At 61.9% G+C, this 19,788-nt stretch overlaps 1 protein-coding gene across 26 annotated transcripts in view; it reads right to left on the reverse strand.

The window, feature by feature from the left end:
- MYT1L (myelin transcription factor 1 like) overlaps positions 1-19,788 on the reverse strand; it is a 404,498-nt gene that overhangs the window by 17,085 nt on the left and 367,625 nt on the right. For all 26 annotated transcript variants that reach the window (XM_049095648.1, XM_035700367.2, XM_025454778.3 and 23 more), the window contains 3 exons: positions 13,553-13,615; positions 8,721-8,804; positions 7,840-8,061 (listed from right to left, as the gene is read on the reverse strand). In XM_049095648.1, the coding sequence (XP_048951605.1) occupies positions 7,840-8,061; positions 8,721-8,804; positions 13,553-13,615 (369 nt within the window). The remainder of the gene's footprint in view (positions 1-7,839; positions 8,062-8,720; positions 8,805-13,552; positions 13,616-19,788) is intronic.

Consider the following 19,788-nt stretch of genomic DNA (forward strand, 5'->3'; position numbering starts at 1 on the left):
AGGAGAGACCTCGGTGAGCGCCAGTGGCCGCCAGCCCGCCGCTCCCGGTCAAGTGGTCTGGGTGCCTGTGCCCAGGACAGAGCCCAGCGGACTGCGGGGTGCAGGGCCCGAGGGGCGAGATGCCTCCGGGGTACCCCCTCGGCGACCGCGGGCAGCACAGGCTGGAACCAGGCTACGTTCTTGCCTCACGCGGAGGAAGAACAGAAATTGGCACAGAAAACACAGACGTGTGGAATTCGCATGACAGCGTCACATTTTAGAAACTGCTGTTTCCCTGAAAACCTAGGATCTGTTCACGAGTTGAGGGTGGCGTCGTGGTGATGGGGACCGAGGGGTACGTGGGGTCCGCGGTGCAGTCTGAGGGCGCCCACCGGCCGCGGCGTCGAGGTCCTGGTGCCCGTGCTCCCGTGGGTGCCCGTGGGCGCCCGTGTGCTCAGTTTCTTCATCTGTTTACCAGAGATAAAGATGAGCTTGTTTGAATTAATAATTTTGTTGCTTGTTCATTGGCCGGTCTTCCCTCTACAAGCACTGGCTGCGTTTTCTGAGGCAGACACGGTATGACGACTTATTTGACTTAAGGCCTGAGCGCAAAATAACCTGCTTGTGGGAGGTGGCTCCGGAGCCCCGAGGACCTGAAGGCGTTTGAGGCGGGCGGAGGGCTCCAGGTGAGGACACACCTGTTCACACCTTGCTTTCAGGCTCGTGAGACCCCAGCAGGGGCCCGGGGCCGGGGCAGGCGTCCGACACGCACGAGCAGAGGTGGAAGCTGGGCGAGGTTTAAGCCGTGGGCTTGTGGTCACTTTGCAGAGCCGGGAGCCCACTGGCTGCTGCCCAGGACCCCTGAAGGGTAAGTGGGCCTCCAGCGGCCGCCGGATGTGTATTGGCCACCCGGGGACAGACGCATGAGGTGCAGGTGTGACTTGGGTCCAGGACGAAAGTTCTTGTGACCACGAGACCAGGCCACCCACAAACCCAGCACCGCGGCCACCTGCTGCCTGAGGCCACGGAGGGTCAGTGGATGCGACCTTCACCTTCGGCCTTGGGGGAGTTTTGGGGGGAGTCGCAGTTTGGGGCTGATGGTGCATTTCTCCCTCCCAGATGCTTCCTGTCAAATACTGGAACGTGGAGATTACAACGCAGGAGTCTCACTACCGAGGGGCCTTCGGAGGCGGCGGTCAGCACGCGGCCATTCAGAGGGGACCAGCCCCACGGGGCACGTCCAGACAGCCGGCTGCAAAGGGTCATGGATTCAAATCTCCCGAAGGCTTTCTCATGCCGCTGGGGAATCGGTGAGGACGACCGTCCGTGGAAACAGCTCTGAGGACCAGCGTGTACCTGGGAGGCAGTGAGTGTCCAGGAGCCGGAGTCGAGTTTCACCGTGGGCCCTGGTGAGGCTCGCTCTCTCCCTCTGGGGTGCGTGCAGGGGTAGGATGTGCGGGCGGCTCTGGTCGGGGGCCTGGGCTCTGCAGCCCCACATGCATCCCCAAGGAGCAGAGCTATTTCCTCAGCAAGACCTCCCTGTACCCCCTCTTCTTGAGGAGTTCCCGTCCCGCACAAAGGACAGCGCCTCTGCGGGGTGGACCCTGCCTCCAGGCTCCTCCGGCAACAACACAAATCCTGGGCCAGCAAGTGGGCCACGAACAAAGCACGGAGACCTCTCCCTGCAGACGAGGCCACCTGGTAAGATGACCAGAGTGGCCAGAGGGGAGTGGGGGCCTGGCTACCTTCTCAGAAGCGGGGCTCCAGCAAACCCCCATCCAGAAAATCCCCGTCTGGCCCTGGATGAACATCTCCATCCCCCTGGCAGCTCAGCTCCTCCTGGAGATGGGCCACCCGAGCCCACTCCCCCTCCTTCTCTGGGAAAGAGATCTGGAACTGAGAAGACTGCTCTCCTTGTGTGGTGAAGGGAAGCATGATGCGTTCCACGCGCCTTCCTGACACAGAAAACCACCACGTGGTCTGGGGAGCTCCGGCCATGACCTCCAGTCTCGTCCTGCCTCTTGCAGCCGGCAGCAGAAGCCAGAGGAGACAACCCAGGGCGGCTGGGAAAGGGGACAAGTGTCCGCAGGGAAGGGTGAGGGACCAGGGGGCCGCACAGAGTGCAGGGGGAGTGCTCCCGAGGCGACAGGGCCCCCGGTTCATCCACAGCTTGGAGCACAGTTAGCTTGGCAGGCCGCCAATTCCCCGAAGCTGTGGAATTTGGATTTGTCATCACAGGTCTTGAGAGAGTACCTGGGAGCTCCCTGAGGGTCCTCTGGGCGGGTCCTCTGGGTGTGCACGTGGCCTCGGAGGGAGGGGCGCGGTCCCAGCTGTGAGAGGACCCCCTGCAGAGGCGGACGTCTCCATGGGGGGCCGAGGGCAGGGCTGTTCCAGCTGGGCAGGAGAGGTCTGCCCCCCGCTGCTTCCCCTCTGCCTGGACAAGAGCAGGGGACCTCCCCCCCCCCGCCTCCACAACCCAAGAGGCCCAGAGGAAGCCTAGTAGGCGAGTGGGCCGCAGTTCTCTTCCCGAGGCCTCCCCGAGTCCCTGTGCTGTGAGCATCCCGGGCGGGTCCCGCAGGTGCACGCAGGGGTCCACGGGTGACGCCCGTGCTGTGAGCATCCTGGGCGGGTCCCGCAGGTGCACGCAGAGGTCCACGGGTGACGCCCGTGCTGTGAGCATCCTGGGCCAGGTCCCGCAGGTGCACGCAGGGGTCCATGGGTGACGCCCGTGCTGTGAGCATCCTGGGCGGGTCCCGCAGGGCACGCAGAGGTCCACGGGTGACACCCGTGCTGTGAGCATCCTGGGCGGGTCCCGCAGGTGCACGCAGAGGTCCACGGGTGACGCCCGTGCTGTGAGCATCCTGGGCCAGGTCCCGCAGGTGCACGCAGGGGTCCACGGGTGACGCCCGTGCTGTGAGCATCCTGGGCGGGTCCCGCAGGTGCACGCAGGGGTCCACGGGTGACGCCCGTGCTGTGAGCATCCTGGGCGGGTCCCGCAGGTGCACGCAGAGGTCCACGGGTGATGCCCGTGCTGTGAGCATCCTGGGCCAGGTCCCGCAGGTGCACGCAGGGGTCCATGGGTGACGCCCGTGCTGTGAGCATCCTGGGCGGGTCCCGCAGGTGCACGCAGAGGTCCACGGGTGATGCCCGTGCTGTGAGCATCCTGGGCGGGTCCCGCAGGTGCACGCAGAGGTCCACGGGTGATGCCTGTGCTGTGAGCATCCCGGGCGGGTCCCGCAGGTGCACGCAGAGGTCCACGGGTGATGCCTGTGCTGTGAGCATCCCGGGCGGGTCCCGCAGGTGCACGCAGAGGTCCACGGGTGATGCCTGTGCTGTGAGCATCCCGGGCGGGTCCCGCAGGTGCACGCAGAGGTCCACGGGTGATGCCTGTGCTGTGAGCATCCTGGGCGGGTCCCGCAGGTGCACGCAGGGGTCCACGGGTGACACCCACCGGACAGACTTCTCTCCTTAAGGCCGAGTGCCCAGGGGAGAGAGTCTCACCTTCTTGCTGTTGGTTTTCTGATCTCTAAAATCGGGACCATGCGGATCTCAGGGCGCTGTGGTTCAGTGACGTATGTTTGTAAAAATAACCAGTGGCTTCTTAACATCTAGCGGAAACGGGGTAGCACAGAGCCTTCCTCTGCTTGGGCTCACAAAGACCCCGTCTCCCCAACATCCCCAAGGTGGACTACATCTCCCAGTGCCCCTTGAGGGACTACACCTCCCAGCATCCCTTGGGAAGACTACATCTTCCAGTGCCCCTTGGGGAGACTACATCTCCCAGCGTCCCTTGCATTTGGTGATGCTGCCCTGGGTCCCCTGGGGGTGCCGGGGAGGGAAGGTGCTCCTGCAGAGCCTTCAGGAGAAGATCGATCATAAAAGTAACCCGCGGAGTAAGCTCTCAGGCTGGTGGCTTATTTTTAACGTGATTCTCTTGGCAAGTGTCAAGCAAAATAAACATTCGAGGACAGGCTCTCTCCCGTTTGTGATGAACTGCGAGGAAGCTGGGAATAAAGTAAATCGGGTCCTAGGGTCCGGGTGCGAACGTTTTAGAGGGACTAGGACGTGATCTTTGTGGAAAAAAAAAAAAAGTCTCTTTGGTCCAGCCCAGTGGAGAAGAAGGCTTCGTTCTAAGATTATTTGGTGACCTTGCAGGGTTAGACCTAGTGGCTCTGGTTTGCGGCCTGTTCCTCATGTCCTGGGGTGGAGGAGATGGAGGCGGTGGGAGCACCCGCGCACTCGGAGCAGCGGGGCGAGCGCAGACGACATCCCCCGGTGCGCCCCGGGCCTGCGCCCGCCTGTCTGCAGCAGACCCCGGGCTTTCCTGGCGCCCTGCACCCCACACCCCGCACCCCGCACAGCGCAGGAGGCGTCTCCTAGGTGCCGGTGCCAGGCTCAGTGAGGCGCTGGGTCTGCGGCAAATGGTCCCGGGCCAGACGCCGCCCAGACTGCAGTGGGGCAAGAGGGGGCGGCCGGGACAGGGACCAGGCCAGACGCCGCTGGGTCGACATGCCATGCCGGGGGCCTGGGTGTGAGTCCTGCTCTGCCCTGCCCACGAGCCCCGCTGAGCCGCCCCTGGTCTCGAGCTGGAAATACTGTGGTACCCGTGTCCCGGGACCTGAGCGCGACTCAGGGTCGACGCAGGTGGGGGTGCTCGCCCCGGGGGGCAGCCTGTTGAAGGACGAGGAGCCTCTTCGGCAGAGGGGCATGTGGAGGGAGGCGTGTTCCAGGGAACAGGAAGGCGCAGGGACAAGGAGTGCGGGTGAGGAGGGCCGGGAGGGGAGGGATGGTCCTATCCCTCCACAGCCAGGTCGGGGTCTTGGGGCGCTCCCCCTCTAGTGACCCCTGCGCCCGGCGTCATCCCAGGGCTGTGCCGGGCTGTGGTCTGCGTGGCCCTCCTGCACCCCTGGCTGCGAGGGGGGAGCCCACCGCGTGCTCCCCGGGCGGCGGGGGCGGTCCTGGGGTCCTGGGTCCCCGGGCCTGTCCTGCCGGCTCAGCCCCTCTCTACAGCAGCTTCCGCCGGCCGCTCACCTGCCCCCGGACCCCCGCCGGGCCCTGCCCTCGCCCGAGCTCCGCCTGCTGGGCCGCCCGGCTCTGTCCCCTCTGTCCCCGCTCTTTCCTCCCTGGCAGCACGTGGGCTCTGAGTCCCTGAGGCTGCGCCACCCGCCCGAGCCCTTGGGAGGTACTGGTCGCGCCCCCGTCTCCTCCTCCTGCAGCCACCACGTCGCTCGCCCCTGTGACACCTGCCCTCTGCCCTCTGCCCTATCTCAGGCCACTTGCGGTCCCAGTCCCCTTGCCTTGCTTCCCCAACTGGACCTTCTGGAACCCTCCGCACAGCCCTGGGGGTTCCCTCCACGGGCCTCACTGCCGCTGCTTCGGGGACAGTGTTCATCCTGCTGGGGGCCGGCCTCGAAGGGGGGGCAGCGGTGGGGACAGCTGCTCACTCCCGAATTCTTGGGACGCGTTCCCGAATGGTGGAGGCCGTGAGTCTTAAAAACGTGCCGCATCATCAGAAAGCGAGGGATCTTACTTTCCTCCTGTCTGGGGTGTTAGCAGCGTATCCCAGAGGGAATTTGCCGGATTTATATGGGAAAAAAAATTGGTTTTGAATGACTTGGTTTTCATTTTCACCATTGCTTCTTTAGGGAGAGCCAGCCTGCCCTAGAGACGCAATAGGACCTTTTCCATGTCCTTTTCAGCGGCTCCACTCAGGACCCCGATTGGAGCCCTGCTGACCACCCCCCCCCCCGAACAAAACAGACGAAGTGGTTTCATCTACCGTTTACGACCTGGCGCCATGACCCTCGGTCCTTTCCCGCCTCGCAAGGCTCTCACACTTTGGGGGGAAAAGACGAATAACAGGAACTTCCTGTGTCAGCGGAGGCTTCCCTTTGATTCTAAACCTGCTTTGCGTTCACAGCACAGGGGGCCGGGCCACAACGGGGCTGTCTGCGGGCCCCTCCTGACCGAGGCCTTTGGCTGAGGGGCAGCCAGTCGCTCCTCATGGCGGGGCCACCACCCCAGGAGCGGGTGTGGATGAGCTTGCTGGGTGCTTGGCTGGGTGCTTGGCTGGGTGCTTAGCGGGTGCTTGGCTGGGTGCTTGGCTGGGTGCTTGGTGGGTGCTTGGCTGGGTGCTTGGTGGGTGCTTGACTGGGTGCTTGGCTCGGTGCTTGGCCGGGGGCTTGGTGGGGGCTTGGCCGGGGGCTTGGCCAGGTGCTTGGCTGGGGGCTTAGCCGGGGGCTTGGCTGGGTGCTCGCTGGGTGCTTGGCTGGGTGCTCATTGGGTGCTTCGCTGGGTGCTTGTCTGGGTGCTTGCTGGGTGCTTGGCTGGGGGCTTGGCCGGGTGCTCGGCCAGGTGCTCGCCGCCCGGCGTCTGCTCTCACGCCTTCAGGGAATCAGTTTTGCCCGCCCAGCAGCATAAATGAGAACAGGAGGATGTGGTTCAGCCTTGCGGGGGGCACGTCTGACACCGGCCACACGGGGCCCCTGGAGGACCCCAGTCTCAGGGGAGCAAGCCCGCTCGTCGGGGTCCCTGCGGGAGGGGACTCGTGGAAGAGAGAGTGGGTGGTGGGCACCAGGCAGCGGGAAGGCGCGGGGAGCGAGGGTTCCCGCAGACACCGTGTCAGCCTAGGCAGACGGCGAAGTTCTGGGGTGGAGGGTGGGCGCTGCCCAAGGTCACTGAGCGGGGCCCCTGCACAGGACAGATGGCGGGAGTGCAGGGGCTCCACGCACAGCGCCCTCCATGCCCTCCTCCCGCACCCGCCTGTGTCCCTCCTGCGCAGCCCACCCTCCGGCAGCGGGGCCACGCCGAGCCCCGTGCGCTCAGGACGGCTGCCCGCGGGCGCCTCCGTGGCCCTGCTCCGGCCTGGCTGGCGAAAGGCGGCTGTTCGCCGCTCCTGAGGACAAGTGAAGCCCCCGACGGCTGTCCTCTGCCCAGAGGCCCCTGACCCCCACACCCTCCGAGTGCCCCGACACGTCACCCCCAGGCCTGCGCGGGCAGGTACGCGGCGCCCACCCCCGAGCCTCGGGCTCATCGAGCACAGCCGCTGGCCAGGAGGCGGGTCACATCCGGGGACCTCCGGGGCCAAGCAGGGAGGCTTCCTGGCCCTGGGGCAGGCAGCCAAGCCCGGGCGGGGGGTCGTCCTTTGTCCCCTGGGCCTGGCCGTCCAGCACTAGCAGCGTGATCCGTCCCTGCTCCCGGACGCTGGGAACCTCTGGGGGGCCGCAGGCTCCACTGGGCCGGGCTGCTGGCTGGGGGCCCCACTGGCCCCGTCGGACTTTCCTACCTCTGAGGAATTCCTTTGACAATTAAAAAGCCACCTTCCTTTCAAGGAACCTTGGAAGGCTCAGTGTCCCCGTCCCCAAACACCTAGGACGCGGGGTTGCGGCATCTTTGTTCATCCCGTGCTGGACGTGCCTTTCCCCCGTTTCTCCTGCCGGCCTGGTTTCCGAGAAGCCGGGGACCCCACGTCCAACCCGCTCTGTTGGCCTGATTTGTCCGCACCCCCCGACCCTTCCACGGGGAGCCACAGGCGGGCCTCCTGTGTTGCGGCGCTCGAGGGGCTTGCAGACACGGAAGCGTGGGCGGTAACGATTCACGGCAAGACTGGCCTTCCCGGGCGCGTCCAGGCTGCGGCGTGAGACCCCGGGCCAGGTGCCGCCTGGGGATGACCCTACAGGTGCCCGCGCACAATTCCAGCAGGTTCTCTGCCGAGAGCCTCCGCTGATCCAGGGGCGGGACTGGGACTTGCTTCTCTACCCGCTCTAGGGTCTCCCGCCTGCGCCAGGGCAGGTCATGGCTTTGCCGGCAGCGTCGCCGCTGCTCTTTCGGAGCAGGGGTGTTGGGTTGGGAGCCACTCACCTGCGGTGCGTGAGGAAGCTGCCGCTGACGTGGCCCGAGCCGTCGCAGCCCGGCGTGGGGCACGACATGCCCTCCGTCTTGACGGACTTCCAGGAGAACTGCGAGCCATTGAGGTACCCGTCCTTCTGTCTCTTGGCGGCCAGGGGGCACCCGGACGCGCTGCGATGGGAGGCGTACTTCCCGGTTATGTGGCCCTGGCCGTCACACCCGGGAACGGGACACCTGGGGAGCAAAGCCACACGCTGTGTCGGGGCGTCGCTCGCCGGGTGGCCTCTGTGGCGAGGCCAGAACAGCCCGCTTGGTCGGCCGGAGGGAAGGAGAGGGAAGGGGGGGCTGGCAGTGGGTGGCGGCCGAGGACGCTCGTGGCGGGGCGGGGGGGGGGGGGGGGTGGCCGGCCTGTGGGAAACACGTGCTCTTGCACCGTTCACGTTACCCCCGGACTCTGTTAAGTCGCAGGTATTTTGACAATTTTCATCTGAATGAATTTTTAGTTTGTTCTCATGGAAAACTTTTCTCCAGAGTCGGAGGCGAACATTGCAGGCGGGCGATGCCGGGGGCATCTCGCGGACTCTGGGCCCCGGGCGACAGCCTGGGCGGACGGCGGGGGTGCAGGAGTCCCCTGAGAGGCCGGGACGCGGCCACCGCTGGTCTCAGTGTTGCGGTGACGCATCAGGGGCCTTCGTGGACCCGCCCCCGCCCTCCAGTCCGTGAGCTGCTCTCTGCACCCGGATGGGGAGTGTGGCCCATGGCAGCCGCTGGGCACACGGCCCGCTGTGTAGACGGTGCGTCCGTGGGCGGCAGGTGTCCCAGGCCGTGCTCCCTGGCTCCCCGGCCTGCGGGCCCCCACCCTCCCACCACCCGCTGCCCCCCGCGCCCGGTACCTGATGGGCTCCTGGTCTTCCTTGTCTTCCTTGCTCTGCGCTATCCTTATGCCGCTCTTCTTCGCCCTCGGGCAGCCTGAAAGACTAGGGAGGGACAGGGCTTCAGGACGCATCCGCCCGCCTGTGGCCGCCGCTCGACACCCCGCTCTCCAGGAGCCGGGCTGCTCCCCACGAACACGGAGCCCGGCGCGGGGTCCTCCTGGGCACCACCCCCCCGCGCCGTGTGCTCGCAGAGGCCTGAGAGCCCAGCAGCCCCGACCGGGGCACCACAACCATGACCCGGAGGCCTGGCTGCGGCGGCCGGGGAACGAGGCTGGTGAGGACGGGCGGGCCGGCGGGTGCAGAAAGGGCAGCCCCGGAGAGCAGCCACGCCTCCTGGGCCCTCTCGGGGACCCGCCTTCTACAGCCCTCCCTGACCCGACCCCGACCTCGACCTCGGAGTAGCGGCCTCCGCGTGTCTGCGGGGCGTACAGAGGGTGCCCAACGCCAGGCTTCCCTTCCTCAAAATCTTGGGAATAGAAGCTCACACTTCTGCGTGGGAAAACGTGCAGCTGGGGCAGAAAGTGCTGGTAGAGGTACCGGCGTAGCACCGGCCAGCGCGCTGTCCTACGAGGTCACACGGGACAGAGGGAACTGGACTCTGCAGAAGGACCAGAAACTGGGCCGTTTACTGACACGCCCGGGACACATGGACACAGACTGCAGTGTGGACGGGGCTCCAGGTAGACGGGGCTCCAGGTGGACGGGGCTCCAGTGTGGACGGGGCTCCAAGTGGACGGGACTCCAGGTGGACGGGGCTCCAGTGTGGACGGGCCTCCAGGTGGACGGGGATCCAGGTGGACGGGGCTCCAGGTGGACGGGGCTCCAGTGTGGACGGGGCTCCAAGTGGACGGGACTCCAGGTGGACGGGGCTCCAGGTGCACGGGGCTCCAGTGTGGACGGGGCTCCAAGTGGACGGGGCTCCAGGTGGACAGGGCTCCAGTGTGGACGGGGCTCCAGGTGGACGGGGCTCCAGGTGGATGGGACTCCAGGTGGACGGGGCTCCAGGTGGACGGGGCTCCAGGTGGATGGGACTCCAGGTGGACGGGGCTCCAGGTGGACGGGGCTCCAGTGTGGACGGGCCTCCAGGTGGACGGGGCTCCAGGTGGACGGGACTCCAGGTGGACGGGGCTCCAGTGTGGACGGGCCTCCAGGTGGACGGGGCTCCAGGTGGACGGGACTCCAGGTGGACGGGGCTCCAGGTGGACGGGGCTCCAGTGTGGACGGGGCTCCAAGTGGACGGGACTCCAAGTGGACGGGACTCCAGGTGGACGGGGCTCCAGGTGGACGGGGCTCCAAGTGGACGGGCCTCCAAGTGGACGGGGCTCCAGGTGGACGGGGCTCCAGGTGGACGGGGCTCCAGTGTGGACGGGGCTCCAGTGTGGACGGGGCTCCAAGTGGACGGGGCTCCAGGTGGACGGGGCTCCAGTGTGGACGGGGCTCCAGTGTGGACGGGGCTCCAAGTGGACGGGACTCCAGGTGGACGGGACTCCAGGTGGACAGGGCTCCAGTGTGGACGGGGCTCCAGGTGGACGGGGCTCCAGGTGGATGGGACTCCAGGTGGACGGGGCTCCAGGTGGACGGGGCTCCAGAGTGGACGGGGCTCCAAGTGGACGGGACTCCAGGTGGACGGGGCTCCAGGTGGACGGGGCTCCAGTGTGGACGGGCCTCCAGGTGGACGGGGCTCCAGGTGGACGGGGCTCCAGTGTGGACGGGGCTCCAAGTGGACGGGACTCCAAGTGGACGGGACTCCAGGTGGACGGGGCTCCAGGTGGACGGGGCTCCAAGTGGACGGGCCTCCAAGTGGACGGGGCTCCAGGTGGACGGGGCTCCAGGTGGACGGGGCTCCAGTGTGGACGGGGCTCCAGTGTGGACGGGGCTCCAAGTGGACGGGGCTCCAGGTGGACGGGGCTCCAGTGTGGACGGGGCTCCAGTGTGGACGGGCCTCCAGCATGGATGGGCCTCCATTGTGAATGTGGACTCCACTGCGGATGGGGCTCCAATGTGGACGGGGCTCCAGGTGGACGGGGCTCCATCATGGATGCAGACTCAGCAAGGACATGGACTCCTGTGTGGAGTGACCGGGGGGGGCCCAGACCATGCCCCTGCTGCTCCTGGGCTTGTGGTGCATCCTTCCCTGGTCAGCCCTGGCCCCCCCGCCACGCGGATTCCCAGGTGGAGGCGGGTTGCCCGACAGGAGGCCCATCCCCGGCCCTGTACCCCACGTCCTCAGCTTTGCACCTTCTTGGTGAAGGAGCCTGGCTCCCGTCTGCCGAGAAGCGGCACCCTGCAGACTGGGGGTGGCTCGGGGCCGGGCTGGGCTGTGGGTGGTCTCCCTGGCGCGCGGCCCATCTCCTTTGGCAGGAACTTGGCAACAGCACCCGAATGTCTCCCTCCTGCTGCCTTTATCCCTCTGCTCCATTTTGAGGTAAGATGTAGGAAAGGGGGGGTCCTCCCCCCACTGACTGCTCAGCGGCTGCCCCTGCACCCCGCGGTCTGACTCTTCTCTCTGCTGGCAAACGCACTGTTGTCCGGGTCGCCATGACCCTTGAGCGGCTGGCGGATCTGCAACCCCTACGCTCCTCCAGGGCCTGCAAGCGGCCTTGGCCTGTGCAGGTCCGTGTCCCACGCCCACGCCGTCCCTGGGCCCCTCACCTCCTCTCCTCGCTGTGGCTACTCGCACGGTGCGTCCTGAGCATCTTCCTGACCCACCTGCTTCCCTGTCCGAGACCCGGCAGCCGGGAGGCCGGGTGACCTCGGAGCTGCCCGAGCGCAGTCCGTGTCACCCCTGCAGTTGTTCCTCAGCACGTGCACAAGGCCCCGGGTGCCCGGCCTGCCAGCAGAGCCCGCGTCCTCTTCTCCTGGGCCCCCACCTGCCCCACCACCCCCGCCACCTGCCGTGCCACCTGGCTGCCCCTGTGGTCCCGCTCCGGCTGTCTGGGGTTCTGGGCGTCTCCCTGGGCACAGGCACTGTGCTGACAGCCACCCAGGGAGCCCGTAGAGCCCTGTCCCTGGGTCACTTGCACTGTGCTGGAAGCCGTGCACGCACCTGGCAGGTGCCCCTGAGCCGCACGCTCGTTCGCCTTCGTGCAGCCCGGCCGCCCGTTGGTGCAGCGGGGTCACCATGTGCACCCTCGGCCCTCCCTGGCCCGGTCGGGAGCCCCACTGCCCCCCGCTGCAGTGCCGCCGCTGCTTCCGTTCATGGCTCCGGCCTCCCCCTGCAAGTGTCACCTCCGAAAGGCGCTTTCAGATCCTCTCGCCCAGGAGTCCCGGGTGACACTTGTGATGGAATGCTACACGACGACGTTTCCTACACAGATGTCCCACCGTCCGCCGCCACGGGTGTGGGGGCTCGTGGCGTGTCTGGGTCTTTGCGATCTCGTGGGGTGATTTTGCTCTGGTCTGGTCTGCTCGCCCTTGCTGCGCATCCAGCACAGGGCGGCAGGCTCTGACCTGCGGGGTTGACCTGCGGGGTCAGCCCGCTGCACGTGACATCACGGCCCAGCCCCGCGCTGCTGGCCCCGCGAGCACCTGGGGACGCCCAGAGACTTCTTTGGTTGTCACGAGCGACCGAAGTGGTGGTAGAGCCAGGAAGCCGCTCGACCGCCCGCGTCAGCGAGGCCCAGGTGGACAGCCCTGGCCGGGAGGGTGAGCAGAGGCCCTCCCATCGCCCCAAGTCCTCCTGTGGGCACTGCTAGCCCAGGCCCCACGGCCCCGCGCTGCCCACAGTGCGTCGGGTGATGGACAGCAGACAGAAGCACGCGGAGCTCAGTGACGGAGCCGCACAGCGTGGGCGCGGTGTCCGACCCTCCTCCAACCCGTCGAATGGCCGGGGGCATCCCCGCTCCCCCGCAGGTGGTCCCACGTCCACCCCATCCCCTGCTCCCCTCATCGGGGTCCTCGGGCAAACACCCTCCCTCTAGTGGGTGGCCCAGGGCGGACGCTGTCTCTGAGGGGCCTCCGCTCCCCTCCCCTCGCCTCCCCTCTCTCCCCTTCCCCCCCTCTCCCTCCATTTCTTCTTTTTCCTCCGCGTGGGAGATGCACTTAAAGCGCAGGTCCTCGTGTGCTTTGGGACCTTCGCTTCACAATCAGAGATTCCGAGACCGGCCGGGCGGGCGGCGGCCTCCCCTAACCCAGTCGCCACCTGTGCCGACCCGGTGCTGCTCTGCCGTCGGACGGGTCCTCATGCACGCCCCGTCCCTGCCTCGGCGCTGGCTTGCCGCTGCGAACCCGACAGGACGGGAAGTGTGTGCCCCTGGCTGCAGCTCCCGATCCACTTCTGTGGAGACGACGTCCCCAAAGTTTCTCTCAGTTCTCTTCTGAATGTGGCGGGCATGGGGTGGGGGGGGGGTGGTGCGGGGGGATCTGTGGCCGCGCCGCGGACCGTGTTGTCCTGGAGCCCGGGGCCGGTGCTGAGCTCAGTCGAGCATCCCCACGCCCTCAGCTCAGCTCCTCGCTCCCAGGGACTGGGCAGCCTGCGGCTCGGATCTCGGTGTTAAGAGGCCCGCTCCCAGGGTGTCGGGGCGCCGCTCCCCGGGACGCCCCGGGCCTCACAACAAGGCTGTTCGCTGCTTTTCCCCAATTGTCGAGGGGGCACGGCTGCCGCTGGGCGACCTGAGCACCTTCTCACCGGTGGGCCGGCTGCCCGGCAGGCGAGGGCCCTTGGCGTCCCGGACGGACGCCGTGACGACGGTGCTGCCTGGTGGTCCCGGCGTCTAGACCCTCGTAGCCGTGGGTCCCGCCATGCGGGCGGGAAGGGGGCACGAGCACGAATGGGCAGGCACCTCGCTTACCTTCGGTGAGACGCGTAGTTCCCGGTGATGTGCCCGGAGCCATCGCAGCCAGGGGTGGGGCACCTGCAATGAAAAATGCAGAATGGGCGATTTACTGGAAGGAAATACGATTCCCGGAACAACTAAGTCCCTCACTTATCCAGAAAGCAATCGCTCTGAGGCTTCGCCTCCCTACGTGAAAGAGACGCCGAGCCGCGGGCTCCCTGCTGGGCGCAGGGCGCGTGCCCCCGACCGACCACCGGATACCAACCTTGGCTCCCTTCTTCCTTCCGCGCACAACGGCGCTTCCCAGAAAGATCACGGATTTCAGTACCTGCCTGGGCTGCAACAGTCCCGGAAGCATCCTGGGCGCGACGCTATTACTCCAGAGTCTATCCCTCCAAATACCTCCTGCCACCTCCCCTTGTCACTGTGGTCCCCGTGGGACTCGGCTGCAGCCGCCGTGTGCGCAGCAAGACTCGCAGGGGAAACGATGTGCAAGATCCTCGTCTACACGGCCCACGCCAGCCTTATGGCGGGCTCCCATTAGACGGACTCTTGGTCAGCGGGGCTGACTGGCCACCCCGCGACCCCAGGAGGGCAGCGGCCCCGAGCGGAGTGCTGGGGACTCGCCGGGCCGTCCTGCGGACAAGCACTGGGCGCGGCGGGGGGCTTGAGGGCCTTAGAACCCTGTTTCACTGGCCTGAGTGGAGCCCAGGCGTCTTGGTCAACCAGGTCCTGGGAGTCCTCTACGCCTACACTGCCTGGCTTCTTAACTACCCCACTGCCACTGTCCTGGGGGGACGGAATGTGCCTTACAAATGATTACTGCCCCTTCCTACAACTTCCTACACGAGCCTTCCCAAGACCTGTCCCGGGGGCGCTGCAGAGACACTTCAGTCCGCGCTACTTTAGTTTGCCTCGTACCCACCAGGAATGTAGAAATCAAGGACAAAAATTAAGAAAAGTTATTTTTCTCCATCAAGTGTGTAGATCTCAAAGAAAAAAAAAGCTACCCTTAAAACACCCAACCTCACCCCAAGGATGAAGGCACTTTGTGAGCCACCTGACACCTAAGAGCAGCCCGGGTCACGCCCTGTGCCCTCCTCCCTGCTCGGGGAGCACCTGTCTTCCCCGCAAGGGCAGACATCACACATTTCAAGGGTTTACGGAACGTGGACTGCGTCTGAGGCGTTTTGGGGCTTTCCTCTCAGAGAGCCACCGTGGGGGCCGGATGCTGAGCCGGGCCAGATGGGACTTCCTCAAGGTCAGGAGCGGGACCCCGTGCACCCCTGCGCCCCACGGCACTGGACAGAGGCGGGCCTGGGGTGCCCCGTGCTGACACACACACGTGCGGACAGTTCCTAGGAGTCAGAAGCTGTCCACGTTTCCTTTAGTCCCAAAAAGGGCCCAGGGCACCAGCTCTCAAGTTTCGGGACGCGGTATCTCTGGGTCGGGGTGCAGGCTCAAGTTCCCTGGAGGCCCAGGCCGGGAGGGCGGGAAGGGGAGGTCACTGGCCTGCACTGGGGGAGCCCGGGAGTTTTAAAATAAGCGTTTGGGTGGAAGAACGGGGCGTTTAGATGGAATCTGGTATCAAGAACAGGGACAACCCTGAATCTGGTTGTTGACCTGATTTCTGCTAAAGTAACAGCAGTTTACATACAATTAAACTTGCATCACAAGACTCTTGTGCTGAGATCACTCAGAGATTGTTTCCTAAATAACAGGTGAAGTGACCCGGCCTCAGGCCTCCCGGGCTGATTTCCCTCAGGCCCCCCCCCCCGGGGCGCGTGGACCTGAGAGCTGGAGGAGGAGGACGACTTGCGAGCAGTAAAAATCATTCTAAGAGAGGCTAATCTTCATGCAAGTTTCTGTTTGGAAAATGTATCAAGAAACAGAAATGTTTCCTACTAGCCAATAATACACACTTGGCCTTGCTTTTTGCTTAAAAAAAAAAATCCTTAAACTCTTCCTAATTTAACCACTCAGTGCAAATTTATTTAAAATTTATTCATTTTAACATGAGTAGAAATTTTTCAATATGCCTTTTTTTGGTGAGGGCTGTAGGAGGTTGACATATTCTGTTCAGATTTAAAGTGAGGCATTATAACCAAACTAATGCAAATGAAAATCAGATTTGACTAATTATAAAAAAGAGAGAGAGAGAGAGTAAGATTTTCCAGAGTAGGTTTTGTGCATTCAAGCCATTTACAAAGGCATCATCTGATATAAAAAAAAAAAAAAAGAGGTGTTTAAAATGGCCTCTATCACCATGAAAACAACAAACAAAATATTGATTTGGCTCATTTTCAGAGCTTCCACTGTGCCGGGAAAGAAAAAAAAAAAAACATTTAGAGAAAGAGTTCTTGCTTTCTTAAGAGGTCTGCTCTTCTCAAAGCTCCGAGTCAGGCAGTCGGGGCGGAGTTCCAGGCCCGCCTCCCACCCCGCGGCTGCGGTGACCGGAGTGGGCCCCTCGCCCGCCTCACCTGCCAGCTGCACCTGCACCGTGGGCCTGACCTGGCTCCTGCGCCGCCTCCTGCCTCCTCCAGGGAGCCTCCCCTGCCTTCACCCCCGTGGGCTCTGGCACAGCACAGCGGGGCAGCCCAGGGCCACGGGGGGCGGGGGGGCAGCTCCGAGGAGCCCACCGCCTCTCTTTGTCTCCTTCCCCCGACACCCGCAGCTCTGGGTTTTGTCCGGGGTGGTAATTCGGCTCTTTTATCTTTAGGTGGTGCTTCCGGACCACATAAGGCAGCCTGGAAGGGTTTCTTTCTTCTCTCCGCTCCATGTATTCATTTTTCTGTTGCTGCTCAAGACTTTCAGGCTTTTTTAAACTCTTAGATTTACATACAGATTTCCTAGCTTTAAGAAATCTCAATACTCAAAAATACAATTTTCTGAAGTCGGTGAATGAGGGAGCGATTATTCACCTAACAAAAGGGGTCTTTGCTTCTCAGATGGAGCCAGCTCCAGGACCCTTGATAATGGGGTGGTGTAAAATCGATTTACAAAAATTCGATTTCCATCTACCCATCTAAGAGCACATCTCTTCCATGAAGGGAGGCCCATGTGGGATAATCAAAATCCCCTGTGGATAAAATCAGACAGTAGCATGTGCTGCACAGCTTGGGTTTTGAAATGGCAGAAGAGATTGACTGGGTTTCCATGGAAACCCCCCAGAAGGCAGGCACAGGTCCGCCGTGCTGAAGTGCTCGGCAGCCGTGGGGAAGCACACCAGACCCTCACCGCCCTCCTGGCTTCCTGGCAGTTACCAGGACAATAGCACCAAGTCTATTTTAAGCTCCTATGGTTAGAGATGCAAAGTTCTGTGACATAAAACACCACCTCGAATATCGAATATCGTTTTGCTTCCCCTCCAAAGGTGCTTTTGGTGAAAATAGTCTGAGAACGCACACGGGGAACAAACGGTCTTAGAGCTAAGCTTGCTGCCTCGTGGACGTATACGAGACAAAAAAAAACAAAAAAAAAAACAAAAAAAACCAAAACAACAACAAAAACATTTGTGCCCGATCCGTGACCTTGCATTTGCCTTGGGGTTTAAGTAACACCAAGGGGAAATAATTTGGTGTAGGGAATGTCACCACCTGGCTGGAAAAATCGGGCCTAAAAAGACATTTAAGAATGGCAATGGGAAAATCACGACAAAATGCTTTAAGCGGTGTTGAAGTTTTGCAGCATCCAAGCAAAAGCTGAAGAAAAAAAAAATCAGGACCATTCACCAAGTTTTGGATTTCCGAATTCATGGAACCAGCCCTTCTCAGGTAGGAGCGAACTGGGTCTGTGTTGCTTTGGCAGATCTAAGACATCGAAGAGCCCTTTGAGCCCAAACCTCCCGCAATGCCCTGTGTGTTCAGGGCTCCTCTGAACTACTTCCCACTGAACGAAGCATCCCGCTGGGACCTCTGCAGGAGCTCCACTGGCACACCCACGTGGAGGTCAGGACATAGACCCCCCAATATCAAAACATAACTCCGTGTCTATGCACTGAAATACACAGTCCCGAAAACGAGATCTGATCTTGCGCTGGCGCCCATCACAAGAATGTGACAACGGACCCCCTTGCCTCTCGCCTGCCCCTGGTTGGTCCCTCAGCAAGACACACGACCTCCCACTGTGTTGTTTTCTCCTGTTTACCAAACCCCTGTCCTGAGACAGGGCGGGAGCAACGGGAACTGTTAAATCCGCTGACTGGCCTTGTGTCATCAACTAAGGATTGATAAGACTATGTCCAAGTGCCTCCTCCATGTGCGGTCGTGCTCCCCTCTCTTGAAAACAGAGACGAGGATCTGATCAAGTGTCATATGGAGAGAGACATCTGAAACGGGACGTTTTCTCCTAGTTGGATGGATGTCCACACTGAAGTGCCTGTTGCTACACATCGGGAGCTGAGACCGGTCGACCCGTGGTGCATCGGTCCCCTTGGCGATACTATCACGAGCACCTCGGAAAAAGGTCCAAGGCTGACTCCACGCACACAAGCCTTTGTTCTCGGGGACCCAGAGGCGCTGCCGAGGAGTCCTTGCTGGGTGCCAGGTGGCTGAGGCCGGACTCCTCGGCCGGCCTCGCAGCATCTGCCTCCTGGGGAATCTTACCCTTGCCCTGCGGACCGGGAGGCCACCCAGCCTGCGTGCACCAGCCTAGGACTCCCTGTTCACGTCCGCTCCGTCTGAGCTGGCAGGCCTGCCCGGGGGCCGGAGGGGGGTGCAGAGACCAAGCTTATCTCCTCAAAACCAGCTTACAGGAAATAACATCTGGAGGCGTCTCATGATCTCTTATCTTGATAAGAGTCAATTACTTATTTTTTAAAATCTTAGGGGCTGAAAGCACGGTGGGCGTGTTTGAAGGGCAGCCTGACTGTGCGGCTGACCCACCTCGTCAAACTGCCCAGAAGGCCGGCTTGCTACTGGATTTGAGTCTAGAAGCTCAAACTGCGCAGGAGAGGACTCGCTGAGTCCTCTGAAAGGGTCGTACCAAATGTCAGAGCGACGCGCTCGAGATCTTGGGGCAATTTCATGGGAAGGCCCTTCATAGCTTTTCTCACCCGTTTCTCCCACGGCAGCTCTACCAAGGGAACTTAGTAAAAGTTTATATATATATATAAAAGTATATATATAAATATATATAAAAAACTTTTTATCTCCCTCAATTTTAAAAGAAATCATGAAAATGTAAAACGAGGCATCGTCTCTAGTAGTAAAATGTATTTGTAAATTGGAATGATTCAGGCCACATAGATAGGTCTTTGCTTCATTTATGTAGAAAAGTTCAATTCAAAAAACACCTTTTTTTTGGCTTAAAGAGATATGGTTCTAAAAATATATTTATTTTGATTTTTTTGTCATATAAAAGGGAAACAAAGAAATTCAGAGGCGTGCAAAATAATTTCTAATGGAAAAATGACATATACTGATTTTTACGCTGCACCTCTGCAATCTTCTCCCCAGATGGAAAGAAACCAGGTCACTTAAAAGCAATATACATTACTTCTGCCCAATTTCTGAGATATATTACCTGAGGCTCCAGGAAAGACAAAATCTTGCAAATCACTTTTTAACCTGTTAGACATTCAATAATTTTCTCTCTCTTTTTTTTTTTTTTTTTTTTTTGAAGTGCCGTGTTCATATTCTGAGCTTTCTGTGGCTGGTCACAGAGGTCCCTGCGCTGGCATGTGGCACCGTCCAAGCGTCCCCCGCCCTGGCCTCCCGCCCAAAATCGCTAGGGCCCCCGCAGCGCCGCCGCCGCTCTGAGCCATGGAACGAAGCCCCGCGTCTGCTGGAGGGCGTAGGGGGGTCCCGCCCCGCCCCCGTGCTGTGCCACCTGCAGGGAGCCCTGAGCTCGCCCACCGCGGGCTGGCTGAGGTGCCACCCGCCGGAGCCCTGAGCGCCCGCCCCTCCAGGAGGCGTTACTGGATTTGCTTCTTGCTTTCATCCCAACGCCTGGGCTTTGTCCTCTTCTCCCTTTCCCCGTGAGTGTCGGGTGAGGGGCTTTTGCGTGCTTATGTGCGGGACCCTCCAGCTTTATGCACACCTACGCATTTCAAAGTGCACATTCAACACGTTATTAGAAGAATTTAGGTGGAAGACCTGCTCTCTGCTGTGTGTAACGTGTAAGCAAAAACAGCTTTTTTTTTTGTCCCCAGAACTTATATTAAATTATACCAAAAAAACAAACCAATAAATGACATAGAATTTTAAAGGTACTCTTAACGTGATTTTTAAAAATTCACTTTGATGATTCAG

This window comes from Canis lupus, chromosome 17 (genome assembly GCF_003254725.2).
Source record: "Canis lupus dingo isolate Sandy chromosome 17, ASM325472v2, whole genome shotgun sequence".
Lineage (NCBI taxonomy): Eukaryota > Metazoa > Chordata > Mammalia > Carnivora > Canidae > Canis > Canis lupus.